This window comes from Schistocerca americana, chromosome 6, assembly GCF_021461395.2.
Source record: "Schistocerca americana isolate TAMUIC-IGC-003095 chromosome 6, iqSchAmer2.1, whole genome shotgun sequence".
NCBI lineage: Eukaryota > Metazoa > Arthropoda > Insecta > Orthoptera > Acrididae > Schistocerca > Schistocerca americana.
The window spans coordinates 108,385,720-108,408,635 of NC_060124.1; the positions used below are offsets into that span (position 1 = coordinate 108,385,720).

The 22,916-nt window shown below is 40.0% G+C and overlaps 1 protein-coding gene across 1 annotated transcript in view; it reads left to right on the forward strand.

Annotated features, from left to right (window-relative positions):
• Positions 1-22,320, forward strand: part of LOC124619390 (vacuolar protein sorting-associated protein 16 homolog) — a 216,150-nt gene extending 193,830 nt beyond the window's left edge. Inside the window, exons 14-16 of the mRNA XM_047145737.1 lie at positions 13,429-13,525; positions 14,625-14,728; positions 22,141-22,320. Coding sequence (XP_047001693.1) covers positions 13,429-13,525; positions 14,625-14,728; positions 22,141-22,285 — 346 coding nt within the window. The 3' untranslated portion in view covers positions 22,286-22,320. The remainder of the gene's footprint in view (positions 1-13,428; positions 13,526-14,624; positions 14,729-22,140) is intronic.
• The last annotated feature ends 596 nt before the right edge of the window (positions 22,321-22,916 follow it).

The following is a 22,916-nucleotide window of genomic DNA, read 5'->3' on the forward strand; positions in this document are numbered from 1 at the left end:
CAATTTCATATGACCTTGCTGTGGTGGATGGGCTTACCTGACTAGTAGTGCCACATATGTTGACTGCCAAACTTGTGCTGTCATGCACATTGACTGTACGGCTGGTGAATATGCAACTCAAACCATAGCCGTCATATTGCAATTCATCTGTCACTTGTAGCCAACCCCATTTATGAGAAGACGCTTACAGTGCCATCTATTGGAACATTTTTGTTAATTTTTTTGTCTGTGGCATTTCTCCTGTGCAATAATATGCTGTTCAAATTTGGCATTATTCTGAGCAGTTGTTCCCTTTCTACAGCATATTGAAGCTGAAACTGGAACTGTAATTATGGACACCATGTATATTATCTGTCTTTCCCTATTGCTTTATCCTATTTTTCTGAGAAATTCAAACATCTTGCACTGTTTTACATTGTCAAAAGCTTTATCAGTGTTGACAAATCCTATGCTTGTGCCTTGCTTTTTCTTTGGTCTTGCTTCCATTATCGAGGGAAATGGCAGGACTGCCTCACTGGTGCCTTTACATTTCCTAAAGCCAAACAGATTTTCATCTAACAGATGTTCAATTTTCTTTTTAATTCCTCTATGTATTATTATTGTCATCAACTTGGATGCATAAATTGTTGAGCTGATTTTGCAATTGTGCTTTCATTTATCAGCTCTTGCTGTCTTTGGAATTGTGGAATTGTGTCAGTAATAATTTTTTGTTTTTTCAGTCTCACAGATTCTGCTCACCAGTTAGAACAGTAGTTTGGTTGCCACTCCCTCCAATGATTTTAGAAATTCCTGTGGAATGTTATCTATCACTTGTGCCTTATTTGATCTTAAGTCTTCCAAAGCTCTTTCAAATTCAGACTCTCATAATGGATCCCGTATCTCTTCCACATCACTCTGGGTTCTTCTTCTATCACATCACTGGACAATTTCTTCTACTCATAGAGGTCTTAAGTGCACCCTTTCCAGATATTCACTCTCTTCTCTGCATTTTACAATGGAATTCTCTTTGCACTCTTAATCTTGCCACCCTTGCGTGTAATTTCATCAAATGTTGTTTTGAGTTCTCTATATGCTGAGCCAGTCCTTCCGACAATCATTTCTTTTCTATTTCTTCACATTTTTCCTGCAGCCAGTTCACCTTGGCTTCCCCGCATTTTCTATTTATTTTGCTTTTAAGTGATCACTCTATTCCCGTCTTTTTGTGAAAATTTTTTTACTTCATCCTTTCGTTGATCAATTGAAGTATTTCTCCTGTTGCCCAAGTTTTCTTCAAAGCTACCCTTCTAATGCCTATGTTTGGATTTCCAACATCTGTGATAGCTCTTTTGAGATATGTACACTCTTTTTCAGCTGAACTGTCCACTGTTTTATTCCTTATCACAGTATCAACATCTTGCATGAACTTCAAATGTGTCTCATTTTTTCTCAGTACTTATTTCCAACTTCCTTCCACAGTGATTCTCTTAAACCTCAGCCTGCTGTTCACCATTACTAAATTGTAATCTGAGTCTATATCAGCAGGAGCAGCAGGCAATCCAGTATTTAATTTCAGAATCTCTGCCTGATCGTGATGTAATTCAGCTGGAATTTTTCTGTGTCTCTGGGCTTTTCCCTGTATATCTCCTCTTGCTGTGATTCTTGAACAGAGTATTCCCTTTTCCTGTCTGAAATTTATTGCAGAACTCAATTAGTCTTTCTCCTCTCTCATTCCTACTACCAAGCCCATAATCTCCTGTAACCCTTTCTGCTACTCCTTCCCCTACAACCACTTTCCAACCCCCCATCATTATTGGATTTTCATTTCCCATTATGTATTGAAGTGCCCATTCAATATCCTCATTTACTTTCTCTATCTCATTATCTTCTATTTGCAACATCAGCATTCCTATTGGCATTGGTTTGCTCTCAGTTGTAATGAGAATGACCCAATACTGAACTGTTCACAATAATTCTCTCTCCTGTATCTTCCTATTCACAACAAATCTTACTCCACTCATACCATTTTCTGCTGCTGCTGATATTACCCTATATTTGGCATTCTGTAAATCCTTATCTTCTTTCCATTTCAGTTCACTGACCCCCACTATAACTAGATTGAGCCTTAGCATTTCCATTTTCAGATTTTCCAGCTTCCCTAGCTCACTGAAACTTCTGACATCACATGTCGCAACTCATAGAACGTTGCTCTTTTTGTTGGTTATTCCATCTTTTTCTCATGGTCCACTCCCTTTGGAAATTCCCTCCTGTAGATCCAATTGGGGACTAAACCAGAGTCTTTTGGCAGTGACATGACAATATTTCACTTACAGGCCACATTTCCTGTGGACACATCTTATTTGTCTTTAATATAGTGGTTTACATTGCTTCTGCACCATCACGCCATTGGTCATTGCAGATGCATCTGCCTTTTCTCATCGCAAATGCAGGAGATCAACTTGAACATCTGTCTGCTCCTCCACCCTCTTTGACAAAGGTGTATGCAAAATGAGAGTGACTTCTTACCCTGCCATTGCCGATGATTTTTATTCAAAATTTAAGCAGTGGCTATGTTCAGACCTGGGATCCAGGATGTTTTGATTGCTAGTCATGACTCTGCATAACTGTGTTATCAATAACCAGAGTGTTGTGTCTTACCATCTGTGACTCAAAGTTGATTTCTCTTTGTTATTCTATGGCAACGACAGTAAGGCACGTGAGACGTATGTATGAAGGTTTCGTGCATAATCAAAAGTGTGATGGAATAACAACATGAAAAGATAGTTACTTGTCACATTACAGGAGTACTGGGTGAAGGCCTTCATCATGTGGACAAAACAAAACACACACAGATTCACAAATGCCTCACTGAAACACAAACATGGCTACTGTTTTCTCTGGGTGCTAACATCCAACAGCGATTGCGTCTGAGGCAAGCAGCGATCTTTACTGTGATGGGTAGTGGGGTACATGTGTGGGGCAGTGAGGGGAAGGATAGCAGTGTTCAGGTAGGTGAAGATGCTAGTACTGCATGTGGGATTGAGCAGGGACATGCAGAGTACAGGATGGTGGGTTGCTAGCTACAGCATCAGGAGGCTGTGCTTGGGGGCAGGGCAGGAGAGAAGTGGACAAGTGAAATGGGCTACACAGGTGCTCTGCCAGGATAGAAGGCATGTTTAGGTCTGGAGTGATATTTGGTAAGGGATTAGCTATGTGGAGAACAGGGGTAGTGAAGGTTGAGGGGGGCAGGGGGAGGTTGTTAAGAGAATGAAGGATTTGTTGCAGGGAGAGTTCCTATGTATATCATCCAAAAAAGCTGGTGTTGGTGATAAAAAACTTTCAGTCGCACAGTCTGTGAAGCAGTCAAGCACATCATGTTGGGCAGAATGCTCAGCGACACAGTGTAGTGGTGGCCATTCCTACAGACAGGCAACTTGTTAGTGGCCAAACACATGCAGAACATGGTGCAGCGGTTGCAGCGGGGTTGGCAGATCACATGGCTACTTTCATAGGCGGCCTTGCCTTTGATGGGATAATTGGTGCTGGTGACAGGACTGGACTGGTAATGGGAGGTTGTATGGGACACATCTTGCACCTAGGTCTGCTGCAGGGATTTAAGGCATGGGCCCAGAGGCAACAGGTGTTAGAAGCCGAGGAAAGGTGTAATTGCCTTTACATTATTGTTGATAAATTGCTGGAAACATTAACAAATGTGAAATATATGAGAGAAACCATCCAAAGTACCATAACATTGAACATCCTCGGTGAGCTAGTGCTAGGAGAAGTAGATACCAGCCTGAATCAAACAATGGAAACTCCCTGTAGGAATATCAACAATATAGGAAAAGACAGATTGCTACTTACTGTAAAGAATCCACATTAAGTTACAGACAGGCACGATTAAAATACACTTACCCAAAGCTTTTGCCCACAGCCTTCATCAGCAAAAGAGAAACAGAGAAACCTTTTCACCAAAACCTTCAGCTCAACAGAAGTTTCAGTCCTCTCTAGAGACCTCGCCTTTAGCCCTACAACCAAATTTAACCATGCTGGATGTGTCAAAGACCTACTCTCCTTCTCCCAATACCTGCAATGGAAGCACTTCTTTTCATCTGTCCTTCCACCCAAAACCAACCTCATTCCAACAGTGAACCCTGCGTCTCCTGGTTCATACCACTATCCAACCGTTATCCACCCTCCCTCCCATCTGACCACCTGCTAGTCCTTACCTCCAGCTTAGCCTCACAATCCTTCCTCAGAATACCAGTCTTTCAGCAGAAAAAAGACTAGTCATACACAACCTTAAAACAAGTCCTGGCATAATCATCCTACCTACAGATAAAGGTTCCACCACTGTTGTTATGAACTGCAGTGTCTACCTGGCAGAAGGCCTCCAGCAATTTTCTGGTTCCTCCATCTAGAAACTCTTTCAGAGTGATCCCAACCCAGAAGTCTAACACAACCTCCAATCCCTGCTTAAAGCCGTAGGCCCTTCCCAGAACCTCTCCCCTGAATCCATTTCCCACCTCACCCCTATGACACACTGCAAACCCACCTTCTACATGCTCCCCAAAATCCACAATCCTGGACACCAATTGTCGGTGGTTATTGTGCCCCTACTGAAAAAATATCATCCCCCATTGACAAACACCTCCAACCAATTGCCTGTAATCTAGCCTCCCACAGCAAAGATACAACCACTTCCTTCACTGACTCTCCACCGTCCCCACCTCTTTACCATCTGGATCCCTACGCGTCACTGTTGATGCCATCTCCTTCTACGCCAACATCCCTCATGCCCATGGTCTTACTATTATTGAACACTACCCAGGGTTGCCAAAAGTTCTGGAAATCAGGGAATATAAGGGAATTTCAAACGTATCAGGGAAATCAGGGGAATTTGAAAAAGAAAAAAAAAAAAAAAAAAAACACTGGAAAAATCTCATTTTTGTCTCAGTAGCATGAAATTATGAAATTGTTTGTTTACTGAGATGTCATGCTGTGTCACTGGCTGGGCGCAGCTGAGTACATGTGCCACTTCCCTACTCTCATTCTTACTGCTTCTCCCCTTCCAACCCATCCCATCACTGCTTGCTGCTAGCCTAGCAGCTGCCAATGAGAGGCAGGCAGGACGTGAGGAGTGGTTTGTTTGTATCTGATTCTCAGAGCTTGTTGATGCAGCTGTTGGAGACAACGGCCATGTGTGCATGAGTTGTGTCTGAGTGGTTAGAGTGGTTATGTGAATGTGTGTGCACTCTCTTTTTCTGACAAAGGCTATGGCCAAAAATTTAGTTGTGAGAGTGTGATTGTCTTACCTATGTGCCTGTCCGTGGTTCAGCAATCATCTTTATGGAGAGTTGCTACCTATCCTCATTAGTATTGATTCTGAGTATTTGCACACATTATCTGTTGTGTGGGTGATCACTGCGATCTCATTTCATCAACATAGTGTCAGTGACATGTTAATAGCTGGCCACACGAGTGGACTTCCATGGTGGGCCAAAACCACAGGCCAGTTCTGTGGGGATCTCTAATGGATCAGGCTGCTGATCTGAAGCAAATGTACATTGTACAGTGTGGCATTTTATAGACATTTAATTTATTCTAGTACATTTTGCCACTTCGAAAGTAGTTTATATATTAGAAAGTATGGACGATAAGAAAAAGAAAATTATGGCAGTCACTCGCAGTTGGTACACTATTTACTCATGTGTTTCTTGAAAGAAAAATCACACAATACCTGTAGAATAATAGACATAAGACAGTGTGTAATAACTGACAATAATGAACATAGTAGAACCAACATTTGATTGACAGCCACCTGTAGTGCTGGTTTACACAACTCTTCCTCACCTTATACATTTCTTTCAGGAGACCTACCTTTTTCTGAGATTATTTCTGAAAACAGTGAAGGTATTTTAAATCTGTCTTGCGACTCCAACAAAATTCATATTTTTGTCACCAAATGTGTTTCGCTTTATTGAAGTAAAATAACACCAGTGGCCTTAATGAAACAGACATATCATTTGCCTTGCTTTCTCCATCTAAAAACAGTTCATTACAAAAGATGTTGATGTTAATACTTAAGATTTTTGCTCACACGTTTAGAAGTACAGAAGTCCTTACATTTTTTTGTCAACTTATGTGTCTACTTGCCCTAGAGATCTCAAACTTTGTCAGGGAAAAATGCTAAAACTTGTCTGGAAATCAGGGAACTTTACTTGGGGAAACTTTTGGCAACCCTGCTACATTTCGCAGCATGCTTCAGATTCCAAACCCCCTACCTCATTCTCATACACCTTGCTAACTTTATCCTAGCCCACACGTACTTGTCCTTTCCAGGAAAGGTATACAAACAAATCCACGGCACCCTTATATGCCAACCTGTTTATGGGCCATCTACTAGAGGAAACTTTCCTAGCCATCTAAAATGCCATATCCTTTGTCTAGATCAAGTTCATTGATGATGTCTTCATGATCTGGACTCAGGACCAAGACACCCTATCTCTGTTCCTTCACAACCTCAACACCTTTTCTCCCATCTGCTTCACCTGGTCCTCTACAACCCAGTGTGCCACCTTCATAGACATTGACTTCCTCCTCTCTAATGGCTCCATCCACACCTCTATCCACATTAAACCCATCAACCTCCAACAGTACCTGCACTTCAACAGCTATCATCTCTTCCACACCAAAAAAAATTTCTCCCATACAGGCTGGCATTCCATAGATGGTGTATCTGCTGTGACAAGAACTCCCTTGCTCAGTAAATTGAGAGTCTCACCAAGGCCTTCACAGACAGGTACTATCCCCAGACCTAGTCTGCAAACAGATCTCCTGTGCCATTTCTCCTCACACTCCCAGTCCTCCCATCACCCCCAAGAAATGGCCACAAAGGATTGCTCCTTTGTCACCCAGTGCCACCTTGGACTAGAACAACTGAACCACATCCTTTGTCAGGTCTTTGATTACCTATCACCATGCCCTGAAATGAGGGACATCCTACTCGAGATCCTTCCCACCCCTTCTAAAGTGGTGTTCCATCGCCCACCCAAGAATGATATCCCTGTGGAAGACCGAGGTGCAAGACCTGCCCAGTCCACCCAGCCAGCACTTCCTGTTCCAGTCCAGCCACAAGTTTATCCTACCCCATCAGGGGCCAGCCACCTGTGGAAGCAGCCTTGTCATTTACCAGCTCTGCTGCACCCATTGCACAGCTGTCCACCAGGATGAACTGCCACCGCTAACCTGTGTCCAAGAGCAAGGCAGACCATCCCCGTGTCGCACATCATGCAGCTGAGCATAATATACAGGATTTCAATGACTGGTTCACTATCCGAGCCATCTGGATCCTCCCGTCCACCATCAGCTTTCCTGATCTGTGCAGGTGGGAGTTATCCGTGCAACACATTCTCTGCTCTTGTAATTATTGCAGTCTCAACTTACCGTAACATATTGTCCCCACATCTTCCACCCAACAGTTTCCACACTCTCTGTCCTACCTATCATCTTCTCCTCCTTCTTGTCTCCCAACCTCTTTGTTTGCTGCTCTCTGCCAACATACCCACCTATCTTTCCCTGCTCCTCTCCTTTTCTCCCCAACTCCTTGTCCCACAACCTCCTGACACTGTGCATATTGGCATTCTAATCCCTGCACACTCCGCCAGACAGTGCTCCTCTGTCCCCCACCTGTACACTGCTACCCCTTCCCCTTCCCCTTCCCGTTCCCCTTTCCCTTCCCTTTCCCCTTCCCCACCCCCTCCAGATTGCTACTGCCACCCCACATGATAGTCACATTCTGGCCGGAATTGCTGGAGTTGGTGGTCACGCGTGTGAGGTGTGCTTGCTTGTGTGTATGAATAGTGTGTGTTTCTCTGTTTCTCTTTTGCTACTGAAGGCTGTGACTGAAAACTTTGTGTAAGTGTTGTTTAATTGCACCTGTCTACAACTTAATGTGTCTTCTTTATGGTAAGTAGCAATCTGTCTTTTCCTTCGTTGTAGATACCAGGCTGAGATTAATTAGAATAATCTTAAAGAAAATTATTTCCTCCCAGATGAACTGCCTTACAAAACATTTATTTTATTGATTCTTGAGTACTGCCCAGAAGTGTGAAAATCATATGAGGGGATGATGAAGATCCAAAGAAGAGCAGATTCAAGTAGTAAGCAAAGAGTGTCATTGAGATGCTTATCAAACTCCAGGGGTATATGCTCCAAGAGAGGTGTTGTGCATCACAGAGAGAATGATTGTTTGAATTCCAAGAGAATATGCTCCAATGGAGCGCAGAAAATGGAGAGGCAAAGGACCTACTAATATAGCAGATAACTGATGATGATGATGATGATGCTCCAAGAAGAGTCAGTTATCATATTACTTCCTTCCACATGCACATTGTGAAATAACCATGATGGAAAATCAGAGTAATGTGACATGTTATAGAGGTTCTCACAGAATGAGGAAAACTGTAACAGTTGTTGGATCAGTTAAATTTTATTATTTGCCACCAGTTTTGGAATAATACTGTTCCATTTTCTAGTATGTATTGTAATGATGGAACAATAAATTACAATTATGGGTAAGAAGTCATTTAAAAACAAGAATGTACCAGGAAACTGGTGCCCAGGCATTACTTACGTAAAGTGTAAAGGAGATAAGATTGGCTTCCATCCTGTGCTGTCAGTGGAACAAATGTTCTGTGTCCCACTTTATAAAATAGTGAATCTAAGAAGCTACCAAAACAAAACAAGCCATTAGAAAACCACTTTCCACAGAATCGCAAAAAATCTAAGAAATATTAAAAAGAGGAAAAGGACCCCACATGAATGTTTTATGTTATAGAGCCATAACAGCAATTGTTCTTCTTGCTTACTATTGTGAAATGAACAGTAAATGGGGTAGTATGTTACTAGACCTCGTTGCCATTAATGTTATATTTCTTTACACTCATTTGTCATCATAACCATCCATTTCAGACATTACAAGTGGTGCTGTAGGTTTGCTTGAAATATGGATTATGAGATGGCGAAATTTTTCACCTATTTGATGTGGTTTTACATAGGTGTCTCTCTCATAGGCAATTTTTACTGTAATTACTATTGGAGAACTCCAATTTTTAATCTGAATCTCATCAGGCTACCTAAAAGAGTTCTGTAAATTCGTAAAATGGTGCCATATACTACATTATGTAGACATTAAAACTGTTGTCATGTGATAAGACTTCAACAAACTGTGGATGCCCAAAAGAGTGTGAGTTTTTTTAGTGAGGGACATAATTTTATTTGTTGCTGTACTTAATATGAAAGACATTTCTAGCCAAACTCAGTTGCTGGATGCAATTTTTGTCATAGCTAGTTATGCCAAAAATGTGCTAAGTGTTTGAAGGGCAGGTCAGAATTAATTCAGTTACATCTGTCATATGCTAATATCAGAAATATGTTGAGAATGTGATGCTCTGTAAAAGGTGGCTTTTATTGCAAGCTGTCTTTTTCAACAACACAGATTTTATTAACCCAATTATGTAGAAACAAATCACAGAAATTAATAGTTCCTGACTATTCTGAAAATATATGGAAAGAAAGACTTCTGAAGATGTATATCTCTTGGTTGATACAGTACTCTGGATGTTTGTTGAATGACTCATAAGTTTGTACATGAAAACACTGTTTGTAGTTTTGACTGGGAAGCACTCGAATATGAACCATCTATCGGTGTAATCAAGTGTCATCAGTTTGTTCACTGAAAGAACAGTGGTCAGTGGAGTGGTGTACAAAAACAGTACCACAGTAGGCAGACAAGTAATTCCGTATGGTTGTATGTAACAATGAAGTCCAAGTCACAGTCCAGTAGAAAACCACATAACACAAGGTCATCATCAATACATGTAATGGAGATCTTGATGTAAACATCAGCTAGTTGACAAGTGAGACCGTGGCAGTCCACGGCAGCCTTTACATCTGCTGCAGGTGTTTTTCCAAGTGACATGGTACTGGCAGATTTATCCTTCTGTGCCATGCCTAGCAACTTTAGCAGACATATGCACAGTTATATATTGATGACCCACTGATACTTCAGTGGGATTACAAGATCATTGCCCCCTTTCAATCAGCTATTTGGCCAGAACCACCCTGGCTAGTACAGGAGAGGATGAAGTGGACACAGCATAGCCTGCAGTGAAACCTGGGGTGCAGCTTCAGATGCTGTCGATAGTAGAGGAGCTGCTCCCATGTCCTGCACCAGAGAGGCAGAAGGCAATTGTGGTACAGACTCTCGGCTTGCTGTTGGTTTTGGAGAAGGCTGTGGATCTGACATGAGACCCAGCACAGAGATGGGGGTGTGTGTGTGTGGGGGGGGGGGGGGGGGGCGTGTTCCAGTATACGTATTCTAGGTTCAGATTCATAAGGGATATGGATGACAGCTGGAAAACTGAGAATGCTAGGCATCCACTGCTTTTGGAATCTGTGGTAGACTTTTTATTAATTTCAAGATTCTCGAGTCTTTAGAGAAATGACTGTCTCTGATTATACTCAACCACATGCAATGAGCAAGACAGTGGCTTCATTAAATACTCTATTGTTTATTTTTCGGGTTGTTAATAGGAAATTATACCATTTTCTTGTTGTGGCAGCAATATCAGCATTGTTTTGAAATCTTGCAGGCTTTGAATCTTTACAGAACATTGCCAAAACAGGATACCCAAACTTTTCTCTGTCATTTCTTACTATGGTCGTTAAGAAGCTACAAAAAGGGACAGTCCCAGCACTTACCATAGTACAAGTATGGCCAAACATGTGTCACCAATCCCTGCAAGAGCAGCCCATTCACTTGTGCACATCTTAATCTCAACAGTAATTTTCAATTTGATTCATCAAGGCTTGCTGAGGCTTCATTCAGTTTTCATGGTCAAGCAATTATATTAGCGTGTGAACACAGTCAAGCGTTACTGTTGGTAAACTATACATTGTGTGCAAGTCTGAATACAGAAGAAATAAAACTTCTGCATCCAATAAGAAGAAAAAATGGTGAAATATCAAGGTTGAAGAGGTGTTTTGATCTTCTTGAACTACACAGTTCTTGAATTGTATGGGGTGCAATCCTGTCTGACATCTAACATGCATTTGTAGTCCATTTGACATGTCTACACAATAACATACCAAACTAGAGAAATGAAGATCATTTTTATTGAATTGTAGGCTGTTAAGAGTTGGTGCTACTGACCAGTTTGATGGTCATTTTCAAATATCCATACTGCGGATGATCTTCCATGTATGTAATTATGTTTAGCACCTGCTCCTTGGACAATGAGTGCTCTTTACTGTGTTTCACTGGAGAAGGGATGTTTGGCTCAAGTACTGTATCATCATCATTGTACTCTTCATGTACATTGTCCACACATTGAATGTAAACGACACCACAAGTTCCACTGACTCGTCTTGCAGAAATGCTAATATTTCATCAGCCAATTCTTTCTCACTCTGCAAAATTCACTGGATTCCTTTCTGAAGGAATGTCAACTTCGACAACTGATATAATACAGTGCAATGTTTGATTTGTTTATTGTTGCTATTACTCTGATTTGTATCAACACTTCTAGCATTGTAGCAGAGTTGTGAGTTACTCGTGAACTAAGCAGTTCAACTATGCTCCATTCCTCTTTCTATGCTAACCCTTGGATACCTCCAGTCCTGCCCCCTGTTGCCATTAACAGCCAATGTTGTGGTTGCATGCTAGAGGTAGACAGTATGTGGTGCATCAAGTGCCATAAACATCGTTGGCCTTTTCGACCTTACTCTCAATGGATTCCTTGTTACAACTCCATCTGTGTTTTCCAAATCCATTGTCAGTTAGTTGGATGTATGGCATGTTACCTTGTGAAGGGACGTCACCATTTTGAATTTGTGGTACGTATACTATGAGCCTGGATCACCTTGCTTACCTTTACAGTGTCACTTGAATTGCTCAGTCAAATGTTCAGTTTGGAGCAAAACTTGCCCAGTCTGTGATGCAGAGAAGAAAGTACAAGAGTTAAAGACCACAAAATGAAATCCGTATTCGTAAGCAAGGAAACTGCGGTCCTCGGTAGTTCCAGCTTCATTTGTTACAATATTCAGTAAACTAAACCCCAAGCACGGTATAGGACACCCTTGACTGAAGTTAGCAGAAATGCTGTATCTGAAGCTGCAAATATATCTCTGTAAACAGGGGAAAAAGTGCAACACTACACTTCTTTCTGGATGAATATAAAATGTACATAGTACTGTACAGGCCTCCAAGTTGCCCCTCTTTTACAGAAACTGATGAAGAATTGATCCTGAAAAGAAAACAATAAATGAAAGAAATACTTGTTGTTAGAATGACTTCCTTGCTTCAGTGGAAAATTAATGGAATCTGGCTACACATGGAAGTGAAAAATGTTTGTAGGTATGTCTCCAGTAAACTAATTTGAAGTCATCTGATCCCCTAGTGTTGAAAAGTTTCTCTCCTCAAAGAAAAGATGTCATCAATGATGAAAGTCAGAAGGCCAGAGTGGCATTATTTATGATTAAATCTTATGCAAAATTCATTCTATAAATAACTAGTTTGTAAGCAGTTATTCCTGTTACAGACACTTCACTAAATATCATTGTTTACTTATTGCTATATGAAATTCTTGATATGAATGGACCACTGACCTAATTAAATGACTACTCCTAATGGTTATTATAATGGGAGTTTTCAATGCATGATGCGATACTTAAGGCACACCTGCATAGAAGTTGTGCTGTTGAGGGACTCAACTGAAAGACAATAATAGTTTAAACAGTGCCTAAGTGAACTTTTACACACCCTGAGTCATCATCCACAATTGACCTCTCACTTTGTCAACTGTACATGACATGGCTGAATTAGAAATTCAGGTGGCTCTTCATTCAGTGATAATCATTCCATGTGGTGCAGGTTGCTACAAACAACAGTACCTGTAAGGAGGCTGTTAAGATGGGTGGTAGACAAAGCTGATTTGCTGGGGTCAAGGAACTAGCTGTATTTGAACAATAAGGAAACACCCAGAAAATGGTGGCCTGATGATATTTGTCAAGCCACTTAATTCATAAGTCCCAAAATCTTCTAGTCAGTCTAAGAGTCAGCTTCTCTTGTGCAGTGAAGACTGTCAGTACGTAGTTCGGTGTAGGTGTAGCCAGGACAGTATAGTATTCCCTATCATATTGTTTTTATGTTAGACTATTGTCAAGATTTGCTGTTCAGCTTCATTCTAATTGGTCTCATTCTCTACAACTGTTTCCTCTCAATTGTTAGATGCTGGAACCTATGGTTTTGAGAAACTAATGTTCCCTCAGAGTTGTTCATGTGGTTCAGACTATTGCCATGTGTTTATATTACACTACTTCTTTCATAAGTTTCATCGTGGAACATGAAGAGTAATGGAAAGTTGAGTTGTGTGTTGTTTTTTGTTGCAGTTATTGTTGGTTGCGAATACTCAGCCTTGCTGAGCTTGGTAACTGGACTGAGTTAGAGAAGTTGTCAAAAGTCAAGAAATCTCCAGCAGGTCATGAAGTGAGTACTTAATTTGTTTTTGTCAAACATACAGGGCAACTATAAATGATTCATTCATTTCAGAGCTCTTTATTTTCCAAAGTATTACATGTACAAATATTATTGATACATGACTAGAACTATAAACCCACCAAGTTTGCATTTGCACTGTACAGATATTCTATGAGTGCCCTTCTGGTTACACAACACATGTCCAAATGGTAGTCAAGTTTGTTCCTTACCTTATGTAGCAAAACCATGTCAATGGTCAGCACAGCAACACTGATGGGTTTTCTGAGCTGTTCCAGTGTTCTTGGCAGTGGTCCTTAATGTACTTTCAAAGAAAAACTTAACAAAGTGTTAGGGGACAGAGCTGCATCGACTGTACCACTACACACAATCCAGTATTGTGGATGTCCTTCATTTAGGTAGTGATGAACATGATGCTCCAGAGAGGCAGTGACCTGTCTTATTGAAAGATGAAATTCTCAAAATCAGCAGTCAATCATGAAAACAAACACAACTGCGACATATCAAGACAAGACATACTCATCACAGTCTTCTCGCAGAAGAAAAATGACCCATACAACTTTGTCTGTGACAGTGGTAGTCAACATGGTCCCTGTCACCCACTAGTGGCCATTCCAGTTTCCTTGGTGGGCATTCTATTATGTTGCACAGGAAACATTAATCTTTGGCACATCTCATTCATGCACTACAATTTCATGATGATTTTCAGTGTCCACTTCCTCAAATTTTGGCAATTAACCTTTCCAGATAAATGGAATGTTGCTTCATCACTGAATATGAGCTTGGAGGTGAAATGTTCATCCTCTTAGGTGTCATTTTGTCAAGGCACTTCGCTTGCAATACTATCTGGTGGGCACAATGCAAATTGGGTGAGTTTACGGTTGTGTTAATGTGTTAGTCATATTAGTAGATCAAATACTTTGGAAAATATAGAACTTTGAAAGTGAAAAAATTATTCATAGTAGCCATGTATTTCAATTTGCTTGCAGTAATTTCTTGTTATTAGCCATACTAATAAAAACATAAATTTTTGATCTAAGACAAATCTGTACAGTTAATTTCATTGGGTGCTTCTATTAATCCATTTCAGCCATTTGTGGAAGTCTGTCTGAAGCATAATAATATACATGAAGCACAGAAGTATTTACCAAAAGTGAGGGATGAACTGAAGGTTAAGTATTATGTGAAGGCTAAGTGAGTATCTAGTACTTGTCAGTGGTTTTGTGTTGAGTATTTGTTTAAAGTTTTAGTTCTGTTTGAATATGTTTTCTGCCTCTGTGACATTAAGTCCTTCAGATATTGATAACCTAATGTATAATTTAGTGTTTTATTTTTGTCAAAGGGTTAAAGCAATTGGGTTCAGTAATAATGAATGAAATCATTGGAGGGGACAGGGGAGGGGAAATAAGGCTAGATTACTATGAGGAGGAAAGAAGTCATTTGGATTTTTTTATTTTTTTATTTTTTGCTAAATAGTTTTGTATCATTCAAATAGTATGTACTAAGATGGCACAGGGTAATTTATTTAGTGAAGAATGTTGTTCAAATTCTATCATAATTGTTGTGATTTGGATGTTCCATAAATTTTCAGCTTTTTATAGTTACCTCAGAGTCAACAAAATGTTTAAAAAAAACCAAAGCTTCATTGCTGATAAAATAAGGGGAAGCTGTGTTTACATAAGAAATAATATAATTGTAAAGAGGCTGGGGATACCTCAATACAGGCACTGTTATGCAAAAGATAATCATATGGTGTTCAAAATTTGCATAGATTTAATAAACAGATAGATAACTTGAAAATATAAATCATTATTTAAGTCAAAATATCTGTAATGAAACTAATAACTTTACACATTTCAGATAATTTCTTATTTTTGTTGTGTAAAGTCACTCGTTGGTTTTGGCTAAGGAAGTTGATAAGACATGAAAACTAGGATAAGGAAATGTAGCAGAATAATGTTCAGTGGTAATGGAACTGCATAGAAATGGGAGAGGAAGGTGAAATCCATTTTCAAGTGAAGATAGGGAGTACTCACATTCCGGAGGATAAGACAGTAAAGAAAGACACTCACAAAATATGAGAAAATAAAATAAATGTTATCGTGGTGGATTGTGAGATAATGGAGTGTACCAGCAGCACTACACCCTTTTCCAACTGTGCAATTTTTGAAAAGCTATTCTTTGGTGGGATGAAAAAAGAGGGACAAGGGATTGATAAAATGTGACTCAGTTGTGCTGTGCTGGACAGCAAACTTGACAACTTTGTGATCATGTTCGTTGTTGATAAAAATTTGATTCTGGCCATTCATGTGAGTGGTCAGCTGGTTGGTGTTTATCTGTGCAGAGAATGATGGTTGCAGCAAAGATGATTAATAAATAAGTCAGGTGGAACAGGTGGAACGTGTGGGAAGATTCAAAATAAACCATAGTCATTTGTTTTCCAGATTTATTTACAAACTGCAATTTCACACAGATGCTAAATGTTTGTATGGCACAGTCAGAGGAAAAAAGCATTGTCTTGTGCAAAAGTGGGTACTGCTTGTTCCACCACAACAGCCCGCAGCACCTATTTGTGATTATGCATCAGTTCTTAACCAAAAAGCCAGTCATGAGAACTGACAACTGCTGTCATCCAGTGACGCCTACAGCTGAGGATGACATTGTGGTCGGTCAGTACTGTTGGGCCTTAAAGGACTATTCAGACAGAGTTTGTTTGTTTTGTTAACCAAAAAAAGATCAGGATTCAGGCTATCAACCAGTCTCACTATGTGTGGCATCAAGAGGTCAGTTTGTGCACAAAATCCTGCACTGACAACACTTCTGCAGTTATGGTTGGCTGTAGAGGCAGCTTGACTCAATATGTCTCCAGGGGACTTCCAGTGACTTATTGAGTCCATTGCGGTAGTAGTATCGGTAGTAGTATGCGGTAGTATCATGTACACAGTGTAAAAAGAGCAGCGCATTTGCAGAGCTGTCATTTGTACCCAGGTGATTTATGTGAAAAGATTTCTGATGTCATTATGGTCACACAATAGGAATTACCAGACTTTGAATCCGGGGTAGTTGTTGGAGCTAGAAGCATGGGACATTCCATTTCAGAAATCATGGGAATTCAGTATTCAGAGATCTGATGTGTTGAGTGTGCCGAGAATACCAAATTTCAGGTATTACCTCTCAACATAGAAAATGCAGTGGTTGGAACTGTAAGTGATACCAGAGAAGCAACATTGTTTGTGAAAAATGCAGAAATTAATGTGGGATGTATGATAAACCCATGTGTTTGGACAATGTGGCACGCTTTGGCTTTCTTGGGTGGGTTCATGACCCTAGATGACTGGAAAACAGTGCCCTGATCAGGTGAATCCAAATTTCAGCTGGTAAGAGCTGATGGTGGGGTTCGAGTGTATCTTGGACCTCAAGAAGCTAAAGTGGCAGGGGGGGGGGGGGGGGGGGATGATTACATGGAATGGGCTGGGTCCTCTGGTCCAACTGAACCAATCATTGACTGGAAATGGTTATGTTCATGTTCCCAAACAATGATAAGCCATGTCACTGAGCCACAGTTGTTTTTGATTGGTTTGAAGAACATTCTGGACAATTCAAGCGAGTGATTTGGCCACCCAGATTGCCCAGCATGAATCACATTGAACATTTATGGAACATTTTCAAGACGTCAGTTTGCACACAAAATCCTGCACTGATAACACTTCTGCAGTTATGGATGGCTGTAGAGGCAGCTTGACTCAATATGTCTCCAGGGGACTTCCAGTGACTTGTTGAGTCCATTCCATGTTGAGTTGCTGCATTGTACCAGACAAAAGGAGGTCCAGCGTGGTGTTAGGAGGTGTCCCATACTTTTGTTATCTCATTGTAACTGCTAAACATATTTAGATTAGGGACATGCACTGTTGGCAAATTTGCTGATCTCAGTTTCATCATCAATGTCTAACACAGATGTTCAATAATAATTGACCCATAAACATAAGTGTTTTTAACATTGATGTAAATAAAAATACATCTAATACAATGTTTATTGAGCAATAATTAAAGTTATGCGTCCTGCAGCTTTTTGTATACAGACTGGAAAAATAACATTTTTTGAAAGGAATTGCCCCCTAAGTCTGTTGTATTCTTCATCTACATCTACATCTACATTGATACTCCGCAAGCCACCCAACGGTGTGTGGCGGAGGGCACTTTACGTGCCACTGTCATTACCTCCCTTTCCTGTTCCAGTCGCGTATGGTTCGCGGGAAGAACGACTGTCTGAAAGCCTCCGTGCGCGCTCTAATCTCTCTAATTTTACATTCGTGATCTCCTCGGGAAGTATAAGTAGGGGGAAGCAATATATTCGATACCTCATCCAGAAACGCACCCTCTCGAAACCTGGCGAGCAAGCTACACCGCGATGCAGAGCGCCTCTCTTGCAGAGTCTGCCACTTGAGTTTATTAAACATCTCCGTAACGTTATCACGGTTACCAAATAACCCAGTGACGAAACGCGCCGCTCTTCTTTGGATCTTCTCTATCTCCTCCGTCAACCCGACCTGGTACGGATCCCACACTGATGAGCAATACTCAAGTATAGGTCGAACGAGTGTTTTGTAAGCCACCTCCTTTGTTGATGGACTACATTTTCTAAGCACTCTCCCAATGAATCTCAACCTGGTACCCGCCTTACCAACAATTAGTTTTATATGATCATTCCACTTCAAATCGTTCCGTACGCATACTCCCAGATATTTTACAGAAGTAACTGCTACCAGTGTTTGTTCCGCTATCATATAATCATACAATAAAGGATCCTTCTTTCTATGTATTCGCAATACATTACATTTGTCTATGTTAAGGGTCAGTTGCCACTCCCTGCACCAAGTGCCTATCCGCTGCAGATCTTCCTGTATTTCGCTACAATTTTCTAATGCAGCAACTTCTCTGTATACTACAGCATCATCCGCGAAAAGCCGCATGGAACTTCCGACACTATCTACTAGGTCATTTATATATATTGTGAAAAGCAATGGTCCCATAACACTCCCCTGTGGCACGCCAGAGGTTACTTTAACGTCTGTAGACGTCTCTCCATTGATAACAACATGCTGTGTTCTGTTTGCTAAAAATTCTTCAATCCAGCCACACAGCTGGTCTGATATTCCGTAGGCTCTTACTTTGTTTATCAGGCGACAGTGCACGCATCCTGTTTTTGAGAACAGCCTGCAGAAGCTGATGATGTAGCTATACAGCTCAAATACTTCAGTGCAAGGATTTGTAGCTTCGGGTGGCGGCACCGATGATGTGTTTCCGTACTTCTAATGGATCGTGTTTAAGATCTGTAAGGCGGTCTTTCAGATAATAACTGATATTTTTCTTCCACTGTTCATAAATTATTCTTTTCTTGTGCTGTTTTATAAAGTTTACTCCACAAATAAAATTTTATTTCTTTGTTTTCCTGTCATGTATCGATGTATACATGCTAACTGATAGTTGTTTCAACCTCTGCAAGCAAATCTGTGATGGTTTTGATTGCCTTTGAACATACAAAGCATCTTCTTGAATTTAGGATTGAGAATTGTTGATGTGGATAATATGTTAATATGTTCAGTTGGTAAAAAGTGCTTTTTGATTTCTGTTGTGGTGTTCCCCTTGAGATTGTCTCCAGCAGTCTGTGTTTGTTGGAAGTCAGACATGTTGAGAATCAGTACTGAAAGTTATGGGGATTACATTACTGCCTGCAACATACTTATCTACACAATTTTCATGAGTAGCCAGTTCTGTAGACTGCAAAATGGCCAATCATCTTCCATAGTTACAATACATGTGGCTGTTAGAATGGCTTGGTGCACTAGTATATCAATGACATTTTTCATCATTGCTAACAGCTGCCAGATAAGTTGTTTAGTTGTGTGTAGCGTTGTATTCATCTGGTGGATATATCTTGAATCAGTCTGAGCCTCATTCACTTTTCAGCTCATCACTTGCTGCTGTACTTTGTTTAGATCACATTAAAATCCTTTTCACATCAGTAATCAAGTCAGGAGTTTGCCTGGCTTCTCCATAGATGTTTTGCCACTAAATTGAGTATATGGAGAAATGTATGACATTTTCTTCGAAATACTATTTCTACTGCTTTAACCACTCCACTGATGTTATTGTGGGCCATGTTCAGAAAAATATTTGTTTAAATAATTAAAAAAATTCCTGCCTACAGGAAAATTAAAGAGACCTTTGGAGAGAAGAGAACCACTTGTATGAATATCAAGAGCTCAGATGGCAACCCAGTTCTAAGCAAAGAAGGGAAGGCAGAAAGGTGGAAGGAGTATATAGAGGGTTTACACAAGGGCGATGTACTTGAGGACAATATTATGGAAATGGAAGAGGATGTAGATGAAGATGAAATGGGAGATAAGATACTGCGTGAAGAGTTTGACAGAGCACTGAAAGACCTGAGTCGAAACAAGGCCCCGGGGGCAGACAACATTCCATTAGAACTACTGATGGCCTTGGGAGAGCCAGTCATGACAAAACTCTACCATCTGGTGAGCAAGATGTATGAGACAAGCGAAATACCCTCATACTTCAAGAAGAATATAATAATTCCAATCCCAAAGAAAGCAGGTGTTGACAGATGTGAAAATTACCGAACTATCAGTTTAATAAGTCACGGCTGCAAAATACTAACGCGAATTTTTTACAGACGAATGGAAAAACTGGTAGAAGCCGACCTCGGGGAAGATCGTATTGGATTCCGTAGAAATGTTGAAACACGTGAGGCAATACTGAGCCTACGGCTTATCCTAGAAGCTAGATTAAGAAAAGGCAAACCTACGTTTCTAGCATTTGTAGACTTAGAGAAAGCTTTTGACAATGTTAACTGGAATACTCTCTTTCAAATTCTGAAGGTGGCAGGGGTAAAATACAGGGAGCGAAAGGCTATTTACAATTTGTACAGAAACCAGATGGCAGTTATAAGAGTCGAGGGGCATGAAAGGGAAGCAGTGGTTGGGAAAGGAGTGAGACAGGGTTGTAGCCTCTCCCCGATGTTATTCAATCTGTATATTGAGCAAGCAGTAAAGGAAACAAAAGAAAAATTCGGAGTAGGTATTAAAATTCATGGAGAAGAAGTAAAAACTTTGAGGTTCGCCGATGACATTGTAATTCTGTCAGAGACAGCAAGGGACTTGGAAGAGCAGTTGAACGGAATGGACAGTGTCTTGAAAGGAGGATATAAGATAAACATCAACAAAAGCAAAATGGAATGTAGTCAAATTAAATCGGGTGATGCTGAGGGAATTAGATTAGGAAATGAGACACTTAAAGTAGTAAAGGAGTTTTGCTATTTAGGGAGTAAAATAACTGATGATGGACGAAGTAGAGAGGATATAAAATGTAGACTGGCAATGGCAAGGAAATCGTTTCTGAAGAAGAGAAATTTGTTAACATCGAGTATAGATTTAAGTGTCAGGAAGTTGTTTCTGAAAGTATTTGTATGGAGTGTAGCCATGTATGGAAGTGAAACATGGACGATAACTAGTTTGGACAAGAAGAGAATAGAAGCTTTCGAAATGTGGTGCTACAGAAGAATGCTGAAGATAAGGTGGGTAGATCACGTAACTAATGAGGAGGTATTTAATAGGATTGGGGAGAAGAGAAGTTTGTGGCACAACTTGACTAGAAGAAGGGATCGGTTGGTAGGACACGTTTTGAGGCATCAAGGGATCACAAATTTAGCATTGGAGGGCAGCGTGGAGGGTAAAAATTGTAGAGGGAGACCAAGAGATGAATACACTAAGCAGATTCAGAAGGATGTAGGTTGCAGTAGGTACTGGGAGATGAAGAAGCTTGCACAGGATAGAGTAGCATGGAGAGCTGCATCAAACCAGTCTCAGGACTGAAGACCACAACAACAAACAACAACAACAACAACAACAATTAAAAAAATTACTGACATTGGTAGCAAGTGCCCTAACACTGAAGGGTTTATATTTTGTCTTTAACATCAACATTATGGTGTTTCAAAGACTTCAGTATCAGCATTGAAACATCAGTGTTACAATGCCCAACATTGATATTTTGTAAATAACAATGATTATTGAACATCCCTAATTGAAACTGTTGCATTGTGTCAGATGGCAGAAGTTTGAAGGAGTTTTGATTTCCTTGTTTATAAATAGAAAAACAATCCTTATATTAAAAAAAAAAAAAACAGTACTTTTGCTTCTTTTTTAAGCGATAAGCGAGATTCACTGTGTCCAGTAACTAGTTAGTTGCGGTGCATGAGGTTGTAGAGAGCATAGAAAGATTACCCATGTTAAAGGTGGGAGGATACTGTCAGTCTGTAGAACCCTTGTTAGGACCTTCAGCATATTTCAAACGGAATTAAATCAGAAATGTGTATGATAAAATAGACACTTGGTATTAATAGCTCATGGAGTAATTTTGTTTACAGTGACCTGTATCAGGTACTACAACAACAACATGCATTTAATTTTTTCATATTAAATCTTTTATGGCTATCAAATTATTCACTGTAACGAATATAATTCAGTCTTTCTGATTTTTTGTGCCCCTGTGAATGTTAATTAATACGTTTTTCCTCATTTCACCAGGTTATTTGAAGAGGCGTCACGCATAGCGTTTGAGCAGAAAGATGTACAAGGTCTCTTGTACATTCAGAATCATTGCCAGACATCTGACAGAACACTGTCTGACAAAATAAATGTACTTGTGTCACAGCTTGCAAACAAAAAATGAAAGAAGAATAAAAACATTGCCTATTGCTACTCCAAGGAACATTTTTCAGTTGTTCAAGAATGTTATAGAATGTATGTTGATGCAGTATGTATGCATCGAGGTAGATGAAGAAAGAAATTGGAGGGTAACTATTAGAGTGTGGTGAAAAATACAAGTGAATGATCTAATTCTGGAACTCAGCAACATGACCCAGAATCAACCTACTGTGATAAAATTTGTTAGCAAAAATTAGACACTTTTTATGTTCTCTATCCAACAGCAAGGTGATAATTCCACTTACAATATTCTGACAGTGAGTAAATGCAAATTGTGATTCCCTACAATGTTCTGCCAACATTTCCTTGTTCCTATAGCTTGTAAGCAACATTTATTAAAGCACAGTTTTTGTGAATGTATTTATGTATGTGTTGTATGTATATGTAAAAGTTTCTAGCTTCTGGCAGTCTCAGACTTGAAATAAACATTTTTCAGTTTTTATAAAAAGATGTAATATCAGTCATTGCATTTTTTCTGATTGTTAATGTAAGCACTTCATATAGTAAACTGTTTATCTTAGACACGTTTGAACTTACCTCCTCTGTTAGTCCACTGTTTCCTTTTAAGTATTTCAGATTAACACATTTTTTTTTCT